The sequence below is a fragment of the Girardinichthys multiradiatus genome, chromosome 4 (assembly GCF_021462225.1).
Source record: "Girardinichthys multiradiatus isolate DD_20200921_A chromosome 4, DD_fGirMul_XY1, whole genome shotgun sequence".
In the NCBI taxonomy this organism is placed as follows: Eukaryota; Metazoa; Chordata; class Actinopteri; order Cyprinodontiformes; family Goodeidae; genus Girardinichthys; species Girardinichthys multiradiatus.
In genome coordinates this window covers 37298738-37317936 of record NC_061797.1, presented here as the reverse complement: position 1 = coordinate 37317936, position 19199 = coordinate 37298738, and the positions used below count along the sequence as shown (strand labels likewise).

General features: G+C 42.3%; 1 protein-coding gene across 1 annotated transcript in view; it reads right to left on the bottom strand.

Moving 5' to 3' along the window:
- The window catches only part of LOC124866795 (insulin-like growth factor 1 receptor), a 66017-nt gene that overhangs the window by 8476 nt on the left and 38342 nt on the right, over positions 1–19199 (bottom strand). The window contains exons 3-20 of the mRNA XM_047362741.1: positions 18097–18400; positions 17619–17755; positions 17105–17249; positions 12397–12605; positions 12036–12162; positions 11629–11864; positions 9020–9187; positions 8722–8929; positions 6102–6406; positions 5845–5978; positions 4972–5131; positions 4774–4870; positions 4549–4619; positions 4227–4456; positions 4022–4129; positions 3384–3546; positions 2755–2884; positions 2501–2635 (exon numbers count right to left, since the gene is read on the bottom strand). Coding sequence (XP_047218697.1) covers positions 2501–2635; positions 2755–2884; positions 3384–3546; positions 4022–4129; positions 4227–4456; positions 4549–4619; positions 4774–4870; positions 4972–5131; positions 5845–5978; positions 6102–6406; positions 8722–8929; positions 9020–9187; positions 11629–11864; positions 12036–12162; positions 12397–12605; positions 17105–17249; positions 17619–17755; positions 18097–18400 — 3067 coding nt within the window. The remainder of the gene's footprint in view (positions 1–2500; positions 2636–2754; positions 2885–3383; positions 3547–4021; positions 4130–4226; positions 4457–4548; positions 4620–4773; positions 4871–4971; positions 5132–5844; positions 5979–6101; positions 6407–8721; positions 8930–9019; positions 9188–11628; positions 11865–12035; positions 12163–12396; positions 12606–17104; positions 17250–17618; positions 17756–18096; positions 18401–19199) is intronic.

The window sequence follows — 19199 nt, the reverse complement described above, 5'->3', positions numbered from 1 at the left end:
ACCGTGAGGCTAAGCGTGCTGCGGCCCGGGCTGTGGCAGAGGCAAAAACTCGGGCCTGGGAGGAGTTCGGTGAGGCCATGGAGAAGGACTACCGGTTGGCCTCAAAGCGATTCTGGCAAACCGTCTGGCGCCTCAGGAGGGGGAAGCAGTGCTTCGCCAACACTGTTTATAGTGGGGGTGGGAGGCTGCTGACCTCGACTGAGGACATTATCAGGCGGTGGAAGGAGTACTTTGAGGATCTCCTCAATCCTGCCATCACGCATTCCGTGGTGGAAACAGAGGCTGGGGACTCGGGGTTGGACTCTTTCATCACCCAGGCTGAAGTCACCGAGGTGGTTAAAAAGCTCCACGGTGGCAGGGCTTCGGGGGTGGATGAGATCCGCCCTGAGTACCTCAAGTCTCTGGATGTTGTTGGGCTGTCATGGTTGACACGCCTCTTCAACATTGCGTGGTGGTCGGGGACAGTGCCTCTGGACTGGCAGACTGGGGTGGTGGTCCCCCTTCATAAAAAAGGGGACCAGAGGGTGTGTTCCAACTACAGGGGGATCACACTCCTCAGCCTCCCTGCTGAGGCCTACACCAGGGTATAGGAGAGGAGAGTCCGACCGATAGTCAGACCTCGGCTTCGGGAGGAGCAGTGTGGTTTTCGACCCGGCCGTGGAACACTGGACCAGCTCTATACCCTCTACAGGGTACTCGTGGTTTCATGGGAGTTTGCCCAACCGGTTCACATGTGTTTTGTGGAAAGCATTCGACTGTGTCCCTCGTGATGTCCTGTGGTGGGTGCTCCAGGAGTATGGAATCGGGGGACCTTTATTAAGGGCCATCCGGTCTCTGTACAAACGGAGCAGGAGTTTGGTCCGCATTACCAAGTAATACATGGTAGTACAAGGTACATGTTGGACTCCGGCAGGGCTGCCCTTTGTCACCGGTCCTGTTCATAACTTTTATGGACAGGATTTCTAGACGCAGCCAAGGGCCGGAGGGGGTCTGGTTTGGGGACCATTGGATTTCGTCTCTTCTTTTTGCGGATGACGTGGTCCTGCTGGCCCCCTCTAGCCATGACCTACAGCATGCGCTGTGGCGGTTCGCAGCCGAGTGTGAAGCGGCTGGGATGAAGATCAGCTCCTCCAAGTCCGAGGCCATGGTACTTGACCGGAAAAGGGTGGCTGGTCCTCTTCAGGTTGGAGGGGAATTCCTGCCTCAAGTGGAGAAGTTTAAGTATCTCGGGGTCTTGTTCACGAGTGAGGGAAGAATGGAGCGGAAGATCGACAGACGGATCAGTGCGGCTGCCACAGTAATGGGGGCGCTGTGCCGGTCCGCTGTGGTGAAGAGAGAGCTGAGCCGAAAAGCAAAGCTCTCAATTTACCGGTCGGTCTACGTTCCTACCCTCACCTATGGCCATGAACGTTGGGTCATGACCGAAAGAACGAGATCCTGGATACAAGCGGCTGAAATGAGCTTCCTCCGTAGGGTGGCCGGGCACTCCCTTAGAGATAGGGTGAGGAGCTCGGCCATCCGGGAGGGGCTCGGAGTAGAGCCACTGCTCCTCCACATCGAGAGGAGCCAGTTGAGGTGGCTCGGGCATCTATATCAGATGCCTACTGGACGCCTTCCTCTGGAGATGTTCCAGGCACGTCCCACCGGGAGGAGGCCCAGGGGACGGCCCAGGACACGCTGGAGGGACTATGTCTCTCGGCTGGCCTGGGAACGCCTTGGACTCCCCCCGGAGGAACTGGAGGAGGTGTCTAAGGAGAGGGACGTCTGGGCGTCTCGCTGAGTCTGCTGCCCCTGCGACCCGGTCCTGGATAAGCGGAAGACGACGAGTACGAGTATTCTGCAAAAGTAACTTGCAGGCTTTAGGAAAACATTTCTGTAAAGTTATAGAAAGTAGCACATAATACATAGTGAATTTAAAAAGTGACCTGTACATTGTGGCAAAGTGACAGCAGAAAATAACCTGTAGGTTCTGGCAAGGTAACCTGTAAATTATGGGCTAGAATTTGCAAATTCAAGAAATATATGAGCTGATTTAGTTTGTGTTTTAATACATCCAAGGAGGCAGACTTGTTAAAATCAGTTGCAAATGACATTTTAATAATAAGACATCAACAATGTAAACCAAAAGTTCATTCTGAAATGCTTGATGCTGGAGAAATCAACAACTATCTGCATCCTTGGTAATTTCTCACTGGTGGCCAAATTTGTCTTTTGGGCTTACTGGTTGTTTGATGTGGATACTTATTTGGCCTGTTTTATATTACGATCAAACACATGACAGAGCACAAGAATGCGCAATGTAGCAAACAGGCTGGGACTGCATTGAGCACAGCTGTTTACAAAACTCACAGGCCACAAGAATCACTGCTGCATGATAGGAGTTACTGGTAGTCACTTAAAACTTAGACAGCAGAATCAAGAAAAACATAGTAAATACGGGGACAAGGACATGGGAGCATGACGGGCAACTCTGCAAGGTGGTGTTTGTGTGGTGTCTTACAGCATGTCTGGACAGTTCTGCGGTTTCTCTAGCAGTCCTCCCTCCATTACAAAGCGAAGGACTTGTTCATTGGACAGACCCTGGTAAGGTTGCTCTGCCAGAGTGGCTATCTCCCACAACACAACCCCAAACGACCTACACAGAGGGGTGGAGGGGGTTGATGAGTCTGTCTTTCATTATCATTATGGCTTTCAAAGCAAATTCATTTTATCGTTCTCGAGGTCAGCATTGTGTGTTTGCGTGCACATGCTTACCAGACGTCTGAGTTGGTGGTGAAAACGCCATCCTTCAGAGACTCGGGTGACATCCAGCGGACAGGGAGCAAACCTTTGCCACCTTTGCGATAGTAATCAGTCTCATATATGTCTCTAGTCATGCCAAAATCTGCACAGAGATCAAGGGGAACATGCTTCAGCAAAACGGAAAGATAACGTCCAATAAGAAAATCCCAATGCACTAGAGAAATACTATGCTAAGTTTTAACAACAGGCCAAACTAAATATTTAGCAGCTTTCTTTGCATTTCTTCCTGCAATTGCTGTCTGTCGAGTGGCTCCACTTAGGACAGGAAGGCATTCTTTAGTGAGATTATAGCCCCAGAAATAGTATTAAATTAACCATAATCCCTTGGAGAGGACTCCATACAAGTTTTACAGACATTTAAAACCACAAAAGCTTTTAAAACTGGAGAGCACAGCAGTAACTATAATTGCCTAGCTGTTTTCAGAGGAGGTCACACAGTTCTCTCACAGAAGAAATTAACCTTAAAGCATCAACTCAGAACTGGACGTGGATCATATCAGAGCCTGAACTATAGCTCACAATGTCATTTACATTTATCGAGCATGTGTCGGGGCATCTTTGACACTTGAGCATCAAGCTACCTCCTATCTTAACGGTGAAGTCCTCGGCCACCATGCAGTTTCTTGCGGCCAGATCTCGATGGACGAACTTGTTGGCATTGAGGTATGCCATGCCGTCTGCGATCTGTCCCGCCATTTGAAGCATCTTTTTCAGCGGAGGGAGAGACAGGTTGGAAAACTGTTGCTGCAGACACACAGACAAGACACAGGCAGCAAATACATCAGAGGCCAATGAGGTTTAGAGCATTTCTGATGTTAAAACTCATTTAATCCTTAATTCATTCTGGGACACAGCAGTAGAAAACTGAACATACATTCAAAAGGTGTCATCAGTTTAAAGGAAGAGTACGTGACAATAGGAGTGACTCATGCAAACCTCTGATTGAAACATCATGTGGGATTGCATAAAAAGAGGCTATTATGACAGTCCAATTCCTCCCAGGGTCTGTGGTAAAGATGCATGGACCAAATTACCTGCAGGCTGTTCCCCTGATAAACTGTTTGTACAAACTGAAATCACTCAGTGACTGATGTGGATTGGCTGGGTTTACTGCACTCTGAATGAAGTTATTTGTTGAATTAAAAACAACTTGCAGCAATATTTCTCAATTAAACAACATCCATGTTTCTTTCCAGCTGTGCTGTGCAAAATCCACTACCTCTTTAGGACGTAGCGAACGCAGATAACTCTTCAGGTCTCCTCTCGTCATCAGCTCCATAATGACTAAGGTGGGTTGTCCTTGTGAGACCACACCAAGAAGACGAACCTGCACAAACCCCCCCGAAAAAAACCCAACAAATTGCAGTTTCAAACTTGCTTTTCTGACAGCTATTTACATATCCTGAGGTGTTGTTTGAACATACCACATGATGGCAATTAAACTCCTTCATAACAGATGCTTCATTGAGAAACTCGATCCTCTCCCTCATGCTGGCTGACTCGTTTACAGTCTTGACGGCGACGCGCGTCTCCGGCTCATCTTTGATTACACCCTTAGCCACGCCCTCGTATACCATCCCGAATGACCCCTGGCCGAGCTCCCGACAGAGGCAAATCTTCTCTCGGGCCACCTCCCACTCATCTGGTACATACACTTTATAAAGAAAATTGTTTTCCATTAATAAAAGTCTCATCATCTACACTGATAGTTTACCTTTACATTTCGAGCACATGGACTTCACTTACTTTCTGCAGCGCTGAAGTACTCGGGGTTGACCGAGGCATACAGGACTCCGTTCCCGAGCCGGTCGCTGTTCCTGGTGGAAAAAATGCACCGAATATAAAAAAATGCAAATCTGAAATACAATCTGAAAAGTTTTAGTTTTTTCTTACAGTCAACGACTGTAAAACACGGAGAAAGGAATTTTGGCTTGCCATGTGCAGACTCTAAAATAATTGATATGCACACACCTTTTCCTGTTGAAGACCACCAGCATCAAGACCAAAGAGCAGATTAGGATGATGATGACGACTGGGACAAAGATCATAGCAAAGATGTTTTCATAACCTGTTGACATGAAACATTTCGATGAATATGACTGCACAGGTCTTTAAAGTATTTCTCTAAGAAGACAAAGAACAAAAACAAAGAGACGCTGCTTTTCTTACTTTCAGCTACATAGAGATTCAGGGTGTGTGTCCAGGAACCATTGCCAGCCAGTGATGTGGCTCTCACTCTGACTGAATAGTTTCCAGGACTGAGGTCGGTCAGGCGAACGCCACGCTGGGTTCGATACAGCTGTCTGGAAACACACTCGTGCTTCTCGGGCTGACATACACACACACACACACACAAATGTCCATCCATCCAGAACATACCGTCTGGTGTTAGAGACAATATTTCCGATAAGGAGATCTAAACACCCCTCATGCTAGAGACCCTCTCCAGCTTTTCCAAAATGTTTATTCATATTAACGTTTTGGAGCCTTGACTTTAATCTGATGGAGAATCTGAAGCTTAACATTAGGGTGATGGCAGGAAGGCCTTCCAACCTCAAAGAATTGGAACTCATTACCAACGATACATGGTCAAAATATCAGTAGAAACATGCAAAAATAGTTTAATAGCTGTAATGCAGATACATTTTTTTTATTTTATTTTATTGAGAATAGTATAAACTGTTTTGGACAAACCATTTTTTTATAACAATTTCTTTCAAGACGGATACTCCTTTTAAATAGTTTTTAATATCTTTTGTTCCTATTTACTTTCAGAAACAAAATTCTTGGTAGAATAAAAGTTTGAAATCAAAATCTTCCAGGGTTGTGATCAATTTCGGCCTTAACTGTAACCAATCTGCCCCAATAAAAACTAATCAAGTTAATGGGTTAGTTAAACGGCCAGTTCACATACAAGATTTTTTGGTTTTTCATTTTCTTTTAATATATTACCGTACTCTGTTTTATTACTTTATGAAACTTGAGATGTTTTTAAATATAATTTGATATCTCAACAACTAGCTGCTTACTGAAAGGACCTACCTCAGCAGCCAGTTTGAACTTGATCTCATACATGAGGATAAGACCGTTTGGCCGAGTGGGCTCCGACCAGCGTAGAGACACCCAGTCATCGTGACCCTCCCAGTTCACCGGGCCTGGGATGTCATCAGCCTTTTCTGGAGAATCAAAGGGTATCCATTAGTCATCTTTAGTATTCCAGCAGGACTGAACCAGTGAGACAGTTCCTGTCAGAAACATCAACCAGCATGCTCCGTTGTTCATATCTGTTCTTTTCTAACCTGCTGGCTTGGTCCTGGAGAAGACGAACTCGGCTGCACTGCAGTGCTGAACTTGCCTGTTGCAGGCATGAATGTCGATGCGGTAAACTGTGAAAGGCTCCAGGCCTGATATCTGCAGCTCCCGCTCAGTTACTGTTTGCTCCATGACCTCATACTCTTGTTCGGCTGGCTCTGGGTCAGGGGCACTGCTGTTACCGGCGGCCTGAAAAGGAGGAACCACGGTGCTGTTGGCATAAAGCTGGAAGTGACGTGCACGAGTGGAGTTGGCGACGCCAAAAAGATCTCTGCGGCGCCGATCTGGAGGCCTAGAGGTGGAAATAATAGAGATGAAGATGTCGAGGAGAAGAAAAGCAAAGTCTAGGTTTACTGGCACTAAGTGTGACTTCAAACAAATGTGCACATTTTACTACTTTTATATTGGCTCCAGTGTAAACAGATAAGAGTACAGAGGCTATAAAATGAGTTTATTGTGCTGCCCATTTTTCACATGAGGAGGCTGGTCTCCAAATAAATAACTAAAGCACTAGCTGTAGTGCTGGACTGAAGCTAGACCAGAAGAAGCTATGTTACCTAGGGATGGGTGCCGAATTTGGTACTTTTATAGGTACCGACCGAATTCAGTACCGATTCACGTAAAACGAAACACATCATTGTGACACTGTGGGAGTGGAAGAGTGGGCAATTTTCCGTGCCGGACATGAACACACATTGCACGCACAAGAGCGTAATGACGTCAGCAGCCGCTGGTACAGTCCACAAAGCATGGCTGATAGAAAGCGCTAGAAAGTAATCTGATCTAATCTGAGGAAGCGCCTGGTTAAGGACAAGATTTTTCTCAAGGCTGAAGAGTGCACAATTTTTGTCAGTCTCAGATCTACGGCTACAACTCCTGCATTCGGCACCGTTAGCGACTCATCTGCAGCCAGCACCATGGCTGGGTTTTAATTTGTGCATTATTAAGAAAAAACACTCCATATTAAGTTAAGGGTTTTCATGTTGAAGAAATGTTTGAAACAACTGGATGTTGTCTTGATACAACTTTTTATATTGACAAATGAATATGTTAAATTGAATTTTTTTTTTTTGATTTTATTATTAAATAAATTAACATTTATTACCACATAAACACACAAAAGTACAGAAAACTGGTACCATTGAGTACAGGTATCAATTCCTAGGTACCGGGTATCGGTATGTCATTGGTTCAAATGTAAGGTACCCATCCCTAATGTTACCCAGTGACATCGGTGCCTGCCCTCCATGGCCCTAACATGCCAGCCAACATTCAACTCTATAGGGATCACACACAGAGACTAATGTTCACAGTTAGTGATGCTAATGCACTCAATGCTAATATAAGATGCCAAAATCACTTTAAAATGCTAACTTTGCAATTATTTTGTCCTCATTTGACATATAAGTGAAATCCTGTTTCACTGCAGAGCTGAGTAACACCTCTGGTCCATTAAACAAAAAATTATTAATAGCACATGATAGAATGGCTACACAAATGATTTAACAATCTACCAGCGCAGCAAACCAGAGGTTTTCTGTCTAATATTAAGTTGGAAACAGCCATTACATTTTCTGAGTGGAAAGAAAAATCAACACCTTGGTATATGTTGAATTTCTATATTTTAGGTGTTTAAACATGAAAAAAATAATAGTTAGTGAGCTAAAATCTGTTAAGGAGAAAACAAGATGTTTTTTTTGTTTTTGTTTGGGCTTTGTTTGTACAGATACCTCTGTCCCAATACCTGGAGAATTTCACTGACTTACAGCGACAGACCGCTTTGCAACACTGGGCTATTTTGAGAATGTAATTGTTTATTTTATCATAAACATTTTATTATAAAGATGGATACCTTTACAATTTATCCAGAAAGCAGAAGAACAGTAATTTATTACTGTTTGTAGTTCGGCAGAAATTAGTACAGGCAAATCCATGCAATACAGAAATCGGTGATCGGAAATCTGCCATAAAATCACTGATTGGTGCGTCTCTAAACAATAATAATGTAATAATCCCGTTGAATCTTATGTGACTTGCTTAAACAGGATAGAAATGATCATTTTCTTGAAACACTAAGAAAGGAAGATGACAGTATTTTCTTTATGTTCAGACTGAATATCGGCAGCATTTTTAAGGGGGGAATGCCATTAGCTTTCTCTTGAAAGAAAAGCTCAATCAATCAACAAAAAAAACAAAAACAAAATCAATATCACTGTCTGATTTCCACAGCGGTGCTTCTGCTGGAATACACGGTAAGTTTGAGAAGAGCTAAACAGGAAAATGTATCCTTAGAGTCACGCGTCGCCCGATGTTGATCTTCAGAAGCAAGCGCGTCCAACTCTTCCATCTGTTTACGCCAAGCATACTGAGAGCTAATTTACATCAACTGGGCTGAGACATGTGTATATGTTTGTGTGTGTGGAGACCAGGAGAGTTAATGTGTTGCAGATGTATTTAATTTAAAACAGGATGCTGTAACCCTGACCTCTCACAGGAGCCAAAATATATTCCAGCAGAAAAAAAATGAAAAGTGAAGTGAAACAGAACTACAATCACCACACATTTGTGCTATACAATACAAATAGGAAGACAGCAGCAGCAGGTTACCTTGGTGTAAAAATGGAGTTGTGCAGGAAGTTTTCAAAGACTTTTCGGTAGGAGGCATCAGCAGCTTCAGCCTCCAGGTCTTCCGCTGATTTGGGGCAGGGGCAGCAAGGACCTTTATCAGCTCCATCCGGATCTGGTTTAATGGGCTTTGTATCCTCCTCTTGGTCTCCAATTCCTGTGGCAGCAATCCTTATTGGGATCTTTAGCTCTGATAGATGGAGAGAGAAGGGTGAGTGTCCTACCAGGTTGAAGTCAACAGGAAGCCACGTGGTAGGTGTAAACAGATGTGTGGGGATACCTTTTGAGCAGTAGTTATGCTGGTACAGTTCCTTGTCTTCAGCTTGTTGCTGCCACTTTACCCAGTAGTAAGTCTGATTTCCATTGGGTGAGACGGGGGCTGACCAGCGGACCACCAGCTGAGTGGAGGAGTTAGAGTAGGCACGCACATCCTGTGGCATGGAGGGCGCTGGAAGAGAAAGGCACAACTCTATGAACTGCAGAGAATGCGCTCTCCTTCAGGCTGGGATGCACATTCTGCCAGGGCAGCTGTATTTTTATGAAATCACAGCACCACAGCTGGATTTACTTTGTGCAGTCCTCTGCCTCATCCAATTGAATTGCAGTTCTGTAAATCAGTGTCGCTCAATGCCTTTGAGTTGCAGCTGTGTTTATTTCAAAGATCCTTCACTCATCTCCTAAAGATGTGTTTCAATAAGTTTCCGACAAGCAGCCGTACAGTCTTAAAAAAATTACCGAATGCAAAGAGAAAATCAATTTACCTCCTGGTTTTCTGGCGGGTATCAGAAATGGACCGTTCTGGACGTTTTGATAATTCCTGTACTGTTACATCTAATCAGAGGTACAATTACATGATTAGGATCGTTAGCAGCCAACTGTCAAAAGGGCACACTCTGTGTTGTGTTAATTGGCATGAAAATGGCTACAGATTAGATTGTAGTGCAGACTAGGAGACAACATAGGGCAGTAATCACTCAGAGAAAAGGATGGAAATGTAGCACAGAAGAAATGAGTAAGGGAATCCTATCACACGATGTGCCAGAAAAATCTATGGAATAACAGAAATAATATTATTGCATCTCAAAAAATTAGAATATCAGGAAAAAGTCTAATTGAAATCCAAAACTCCTACTACATGGATTCATTACACACAGAATAGCTAATTTGTTGTATGTTTATTTCTATCTTTATCATTAAGGCTGATAGGTATGAAAATGTAAAATTTAGCTTCTCAAACTAAATAAATAAATAAATCAAGATTGTTACCAATGGACCAATGAAAATAGATGTTTTTGTACAGAAATCTTATGTTATGGAAAGTTGAGTGGAGGGACACAGTGTAGTGCCAAAACACCAAACCAAACAATGCAGATGAGCTGAAGGCCACAATAGAAGCACTCCAAGCTTCCTTAAAACCTCAGCAGTACCACAGGCTGACCGTCTCCATGCCACGCTACATTGATGCAGAAATCCATGCAAAAAGAGCCCTGCCCAACTACTGATTACATATACTGTGGACATACTTTTCAGTAGGCTGACATTTCTGTAAAAAAAAAAAAAAATGGTCTTATGTAATATACCAATGTCTGAAAAGCTGAATTTAGTGTTTTCATTAGCAGTAAGCCATAATCATCCAAATTAACAGATGCTTAAAATATATCACTTTGTAATTAAGCCACAAAAAGTTGTATATTATTGAACTACAACACTCTCACACAATCCCAAATGTTAACAGAAACTGTTCCGAAAGGCAGACTGTTTTATTTGAAAGAAAATCTCCCGCTTAAGAAGGCCTTACAATTCCTCAATAGGGTTTAGGTCAGGAGAGGAAGAGGGCCACATTGTTATTTTTTATCAATTTTAGAGGGAGATCAACTTTTTTTTGCCCCATTTTACATGAAGAATAGAAGCTGCCTAATAGTATGAATATCTTGATAAAGGGTGTTGACATCTTTAGGCCACACCGTTCCTCATCAAACAATCACCAGATATGCTTAAATCCAATAAGGCACGTTTATACAGCTTGGAGTTGGAAAATATGCTTAAAAATGACGTTCACAATGCTCACTTGCCTAATAATGCTGCACACAGTGTTTATGCTTTGTAAGCACTGTTTTAAAACTGAATTCCTAAGCTAAATCAGCTTTACATATTCTAATTTACTAAATTGCATTTGTATACAGGGTTCCGGAAAAAAATGAAACATGTTTTAAACCATTCTGGACATTTGAAAAACATTTACCAAGTCAGGTTTCATCATCTGTTTGTTCCGTAAATAATAAACAACACAATGGTCATTTTGGCCTAGTATTTGAGACTATTTCATAGCTTTTCTTGGTATGTTGGTGAACTTAGATCAGTCTAAAGACTTGTCAGGTCTGAACTGAAATATCCTACATTACAAATTCTGTCTGGATTCATTGCATTATTTGGCTCCACGCAGCCAAAGAAAAATGTGGTCAGTCTAGCACTTTCTGTGGAAGCTCATACAAGCAACGTAAAACTGTAGGAACTGTTTTAAAACCACATCTTTTTAAAACCTCATTATACCTTGATATCAGTAAGCGACTCATTCTTAAATGTTCGATTTGGCGACTTTCTTTTCCCGCCAGCACGTGGAGATGCCACGCTGTTGCAACTAAACAAGGTAGCGGTGATGCATCATGCTTTCCAACATCCTGAGTTTTTCAAGGCAGTTTTTAAAATAATTATTACATAATTGCCAATAAATACAAATATTTTTGCCTTCAGTGCCAACCCTTAATAAATCCGTTTCACTAAAGCTGGAGTTTGGCACTTATTTCTATACAGACCCTTTTAATTACTGTCTTAAATCTTATGATTATTGCCACAATATAAACAGATGACCAGCGAAATAATCCTACATACCAGAGGGGCTGGTGCGGATGTAGACCACCTTGCTCTTGGCACCTGGCATATGTTTGTCTTCCACCATAAGCGTGATAGCCTTAACAAACACGGCGTATTGAGTCCAGGGTTTCAGGCCGGAAAGCAGAACCCCGGGGTCTATCTCCTTATCAGGCCTCAGTTCCACATCCACCATGTTCCAGCTGTTGAAACCGCAACCATCCTGCCCCTCAAACTCTGTGATGTTCTGGAACGGCCTAGAAAGAAGATCGAACAATTCTTCATTTTTAATTAATGGTCAAAAGTGGTAGGAATTAAGCATATCCAGAGAATAAAATTTTTGTTATAGCATAATACTTTTTTCCTCCAGTCAGTAGTCCGTATCTGGGGTTAGAAGAGAGCAGTAAATAACTGAAACAGAAACTTACGCCTCCTTGTAGTACACTATAAAGCTGATGAGGTCTCTGTAGTCGGGAGGTCGGTAGCGCTGCCATGTCAGTTTGATCCTTGTGCTGCTGGTGCTGTTGGATGTAAACTGCAGGATGGTGCTTTCACCTGAGAGGGCAGCAAAGAATTAAAAAAGCTTACCTAAAGTACTTCAATCTGTGCTCACTAAATTAGGCTGCAATTAGTCTTGCAAAGAGTTTGATACTGTAAATACTGACACATGGCTCTGAGAGGAAGTGAGTACATAGGAAGTGTTTGCAAACTACTCCTAGACTTAAGTAAACTGGACACAGCAATTTAAATGTTTGTGGTTTTTGGATGGAGGTTTGTTTTGACTCTTACAGCTGGCTCTGTCGCCATTGTTTCGGAAGTCTGTCTCATCAAAGCGGCCCCGGATGCCTGTCTTTTCCCACATCTTGCGTATCTCAGACATACACAGCTTCGGGTTGGCTCTGAAGAACAGCTTGCCCGCTTTTATGGTCAGGTTGTGCTGCTTCCAGTCCCAAAGATACTGGAGCTGCTGGTTGTCGAATGCTGAGAAGGCATAAGTGCTGGAGGGACAAACCAGTTAAACAAGATAGGAAATGCAAGTCAGTAACATGGAGCGTCACTCTAGTTTCTTGCAAACAGACAAAATCTCCTAGTAAAAAATGTTATTAACCAGACAGGAGTTTATGAATCACTGGGTAACATCCAGACATCCAAGGAATGACAGTAATGAGGACCTTGGGACAGTTCAACTTCAATGAGCTCAAAGACAAATAGATGAAGGAGGGAGTGAAGGCCTCACCTTGACCCTGACAGGATCTTTCCAGGCACCCCTGGAGATTATGCTGCATTCAAGGTTTGTGTAGACTGTACAATCAGGCAAAACATCATGACTACTGACAAATGGAGTGAATAAAAAGTACGCTCATGGCATTTGTTAGTGGGCTGGATATATTAGGCTGCAAGTGAAAATGTTGCCTTTAATGTTTGTGCTAGAAGTAGGGAAAATGGGCAAGTTTTAGGGATTTAATTAAGTTTGAAACCATGATTGCTACACAAGTGGGTCAGAGCATCACCCAGACAATCCCAGCTGAAACAATAACCTGTCCTAAACTTGATGCTGCCACTACCATGCTTCCTTGTGGGTATGGTGTCCTTTTGTTGATGCTCAGTGCTGTTTTATTGCCAAACATATCTTATGGAAGTATGGACAAAAGGTTCAACCTTGATTTACTCAGAACATAAACACAATTTCCCTGCATGCATTTGAGAGATTTTAATTTGATTTTGCCAAATTTAACAAGGCTTGGATATTTTTCTTTGCAAGCAAAAGCTTCCATTTTACCCCTCTAGTCTAGAGCCCAGACACTTGAAGAATACAGGAGGTAGACATCACACATACTACACTTCCCAGAAATCCCTGCAGCTTCTTTAATGTTGCTGTTTTCTTGTCATCATTTCAATTTTTGTAGAGCAACTAGCTCTTGGTAATGGGACTGTTGCTCCAGTATTTTCTCCAGTTGAAAATGTCTTCACTGTGTCGTGCAGCACATCTAATCCTTCTCTGTGAGATGTGAATAGAAAAAGCCTACTAGAACAGCTCAATTAGTTGGGGTAAATCAGAGGCATATGGTAAGTGTAAACTGGCTTGTATTCAACATAAGTGTGAATGTGGTGTCTTATGCTAAACATAGCCACATCCCCAGGTACAAGAATGTGTACACATTTATGCAACAACATTTATTTTTTCTTTATGTGTGCTTCTAAAATATATCCATTTTTCAATCAAGCTGTACCAGATGTATGTATGTATTGTTGAAGATCATCTACACCCTCTCAAGAAAATGGTATTCCCAAATGGCTCTTCGTGTATTACCAGGAAAATGCACTCTGCCACAAAGCAAAAACAGGAGTTAGGAATGTATTGAGAAGCACATCAGTCAGTTCAAGAAGATGACCCTGCCTCCAACTTTCGCAGATCTTAATCCAATTGAGCATCTGTGGGATATCCTGAACAAAACAGGTCCAAGGAGGAGCCACCTTACAGCTTACAGGACTTACAGGATTTGCTTGCTAACATCCTGGTGCCAGATATTACAGCTCACCATCAGGAATCTAGTGGAGTCTATGTCTTGACAGATCAGGGTTGTTTTGGTAGGAAAAGGGGGACTGAAGCACTACCAGGCAAACGGTCATAACGTTATGCCTGATCGTTGTATATGCCATTAGAAATTACACTTGAGAAAATAAAATAGTCAGGCAGTAATGTGTAAAACTGCAATAAGACAGTTGCAATAAATATAGTTGGATTACTACTTTCAGTGGACAAAACATTTACTTCACATATGATCTTGATCATTTTTGCAGCTGCATCTTTGAAAGGAATGTTTCTGAACCACTTGTGGACCCCACTTGGGTCTCATATTCTGGGCTCCAAAAAAGATCCCAGGATGGCTGAAAGCTATATATAAGGTTTCTGTAGATCTAATATGTTCACATGTGCAAGTTGTGGCAAGGCTACAGACAATTCTAATCTTAATGAGGTTTTGATTCACTGCAGTATCTGCAGCCTTAAGATACAGTACAGACCAAAAGGTTGGACACACCTCATTCAAAGAGTTTTCTTTATTTTCATGATAATGAATATTGTAGCTTCACACTGAAGGCATCAAAACTATGAATTAACACATGTGGAATTATATACTGAACAAAAAAGTGTGAAACAACTGAAAATATGTCTTATATTCTAGGTTCTTCAAAGTAGCCACCTTTTGCTTTGATTACTGCTCCGCACACTCTTGGCATTCTGTTGATGAGCTTCAAGAGGTAGTCACCTGAAATGGTTTTTGCTTCACAGGTGTGCCCTGTCAGATTTAATAAGTGGGATTTCAAGCCTTATAAATGGGGTTGGGACCATCAGTTGTGTTGTGCAGGAGGTGGATACAGTACACAGCTGATAGTCCTACTGAATGGACTGTTAGAATTTGTATTATGGCAAGAAAAAAGCAGCTAAGTAAAGAAAAACGAGTGGCCATCATTACTTTAAGAAATGAAGGTCAGTCAGTCCGAACAATTGTGAAAACTTTGAAAGTGTCCCCAAGTGCGGTCGCAAAAACCATCAAGTGCTACAAAGAAACTGTCTCACATGAGGACCGCCCCAGGAAAGGAAGACCAAGAGTCACCTCTGCTGTGGACGATAAGTTCATCCGAGTCACCAGCCTCAGAAATCGCAGGTTAACAGCAGCTCAGATTAGAGAACAGGTCAATACCACACAGAGTTCTAGCAGCAGACACATCTGTAGAACAACTGTTAATAAGAGACTGTGTGAATCAGGCCTTCATGGTAAAATAGCTGCTAGGAAACCACTGCTGAGGACAGGCAACAAGCAGAAGAGACTTGTTTGGGCTAAAGAACACAAGGAATGGACATTAGACCAGTGGAAATATGTGCTTTGGTCTGATGAGTCCAAGTTTGAGATCTTTGGTTCCAACCACCGTGTCTTTGTGCGGCGCAGAAGAGGTGAACGGATGGACTCTATATGCCTGGTTCCCACCGTGAAGCATGGAGGAGGAGGTGTGATGGTGTGGGGGTGCTTTGCTGGTGACACTGTTGGGGATTTATTCAAAATTGAAGGCATACTGAACCAGCATGGCTACCACAGCATCTTGCAGCGACATGCTATACCATCCGGTTTGCGTTTAGTTGGACCATCATTAATTCTTCAACAGGACAATGACCCAAACACACCTCCAGGCTGTGTAAGGGCTATCTGACCAAGAAGGAGCGTGATGGGGTGCTGTGCCAGATGACCTGGCCTCCACAGTCACCGGACCTGAACCCAATCGAGATAGTTTGGGGTGAGCTGGACCGCAGAGTGAAGGCAAAAGGGCCAACAAGTGCTAAACATCTCTGGGAACTCCAAGACTGTTGGAAAACCATTTCAGGTGACTACCTCTTGAAGCTCATCAACAGAATGTCAAGAGTGTGTGGAGCAGTAATCAAAGCAAAAGGTGGCTACTTTGAAGAACCTAGAATATAAGACATATCTTCAGTTGTTTCACATTTTTTGTTCAGTATATAATTCCACATGTGTTAATTCATAGTTTTGATGCTTCCAGTGTGAAGCTACAATATTCATAGTCATGAAAATAAAGAAAACTCTTTGAATGAGAAGCTGTGTCCAAACATTTGGTCTGTACTGTATGTCGCGTTATAAACCTGACATTCAGAGTTAAACCATTCATAGTTAACCTTTGGCCTAACGATGAAAGTGGAAGAAAAGCCATGATGTGCTTAAAATTTTCACAATGAATGCACGACTTCAAGTGGAAAAATCTTAACAGTTTTCTTATATTATGTCAGATTACTATTTAAGTTATCAATTTAGAAAATAAAGAAAAAAATCAATTTTAAGAGAATCACGTTCATCTGCATGTGGCTGAGAGAACAGTACAAACATTGAAGACAAGTACTGCACTGAACTCCTGAACAGAAAGCATTAAAACTACATAAACTAATTTGATGGTTTCTGCAAATTTAAAAAGCAATATGTAACGTTTATGAATCAGGAAAAGTTTTGTCTGGACACAAATAACTAAGATCGCTTAAATGTTACAGTAGTACTTCAGCAAACCGGTTTGCATGAAAAGATGGTCAGCAGGCGCAAGATGTGTTTAATGAGGATTCGCTGTATGAGTCAATTCATAAATCTTTAGAAACATAAGGCTGTCCTGCAGAAACTCCTGTTGGGACTGAACATTTTTGCTGTCAACAATGCAGCGCCGAGGACGTATTGGTGAATGAGGTAAGTAGCACACAATAACTTTAAAGTTCAGTTACACTTTTAAGCATCAATACAAGGTACTGATTTTAATAAAGTATTAGGCTGGGACTTGCAAATTGAAAATGCCTATACATTAAATGACTTGGATCAGTATTTTGTACAAAAAATAAATAAATCCTGGTCAGGCCAACAAGTCAAAAGATGCAGGTTATAAGGCAGGTTTATATAAAATATGTAGTTTTGCTGATTTCAACAGGGCGTGTGTTGAGTAATCCTACTCTTCATGAAGGTTTTCTCCATCGATGAATCTCAGGCTGCGGAGAAACGCCAGCGAGCTCAGAGTGTGTGAATGTCTGATCCGGACATGACCAGTCACCCTCTGGATCAAACCCGTGAAACTCTCCAGTTCTGCCACCATGTTATCTGAAAACACACACACACAACCCCACCGGTTTTATGACATTTTCCACTTATATATAACCTTTTTTTACATTTATGCACTAGGCTGTAAATCACAGACTAAACGTATTGCACAGCAAAGCTTTCTAATTCTGTTCTGTATAATTTCAAGAAAGTGTAGATCTAAATCTATTTAAAAATCAGACCATTTTTGCTATATATAAATTTGTTCAAAATGATTCTCGGTTTGTAAAATTCTCACCTGACTTTACTTCACTAAAAACCTGTTCATGTAGTTTTAACATCTTTAAGCTCCGTGAGAAGTTTTACAGCAGCTCTAAAAGTAAAAAATAATTGAAGTGTGATGCTGCTGTGGTACCCTGCAGTACTTACGGCCTCTGCGGATGGTGATTTGCAGGTCGCCCTTGATAACCGTGCAGCCTTTGAGAGACTGAGCAGCATCCACGGAGTCAATGAGCTTCCCGTCACACACTTTATCGCACAGGCCATCGCAGGCGATGCACGACATGCTAAGGGTTACACAGACATTAAAAGAGAAGGAAGATGGTAAATTTACACTCCCTGACTTCAAAGAAGATCATGAACACAGAGAAATTAGAAAACACTTCCAAGAGGAACTACACCCTGTACAGAGTAATTCAAAAGCATTTAACCATCTTGAATGTTTTCTATTTTATCACATTATAACTCGAGTAAGAAGAATTGTTAAAGATTCCAGTGTCTAGATGTGCAAATCTGGTAGAGACATGCCTCAAAGAACCTGTCGCTGTCATTGCCACAAACAATGTTTTTACAAAGCAGCATGAATACGTTCCCAAGGCATTGTACTTCAGGGTTTACCACAGCCTACCTGTCGGGTGTGGATCGTGTGTACCCGGATGGACAATGAGGCATACATTCTCCTCCATGTATAACGAAGGTATCAAACTCCGAAAGATGCACTTTAGAGCAGAAATCAGCACTGATGCAACGCCAGCCCTCGAACCTGTATGTGCTTGGAGGGCAGTTAGCCACACATCTGCCATTGTGGTAGTAATGCCCACATGCGGCGCATGCAGTGTCGTCGTCAGAAAGTGTGCAACTGCCGAGACACTGAGGATGGCAGCACTCACCGTCACCTGTGCATGCTCGCCGTCCACACTTTTCTGGACACTCTGGAGGAAAGGTACAGAGGCAAAAAAAAACTTTTATATATGAATATGTACACCTCAAAAATATATATTTTTTATGTTGAACCAACAAAACATTTCCAAGCCTGGTAAAACAACAAACACAAACAGTAAAAACAGCAACTAAACATTTTCCTTACAGTCCATTGATACTGCCCAACCTTTGCAAACTCTTCTGCAAAAAAATAATACAACCAGTCAGTACTCAATGAGCTTGAATAAATCTCTGGCATGACATTACTGCCTTAGTAAACAATTTGCCTTTACTGAAGAATGAACGACATAGTAGTAGTAAGCTTTCCTTTTCCATGGGCTCTACTTTGGCCAGCTCCACTACACTTAGCCCGTTTCCATTACTGGCAGTACTGGCTTTCTAGTTGCTCTCTGGTAAAGTGTAAGCTAACATTCTGAGTCTCAGATCCTTCTCTGTGAGATGTGAATAGAAAAAGCCAACTAGAACAGCTCAATTAGTTGGGTTAAATCAGAGGCATATGGTAAGTGTAAACTGGCTTGTATTCAACATAAGTGTGAATGTGGTGTCTTATGCTAAACATAGCCACATCCTCAAGTACAAGAATGTGTACACATTTATGCAACAACATTTATTTTTTCTATATGTGTGCTTCTAAAATATATCCATTTTTCAATCAAGCTGTACCGGATGTATTTATTCACCACTACACTTAGCCCGTTTCCATTACTGGCAGTACTGGCTTTCTTGGTCACTTCTCATTAACAAGTCCCATCAGGGCCAAAATGTGACGTGAACAGACTACTGTTCACT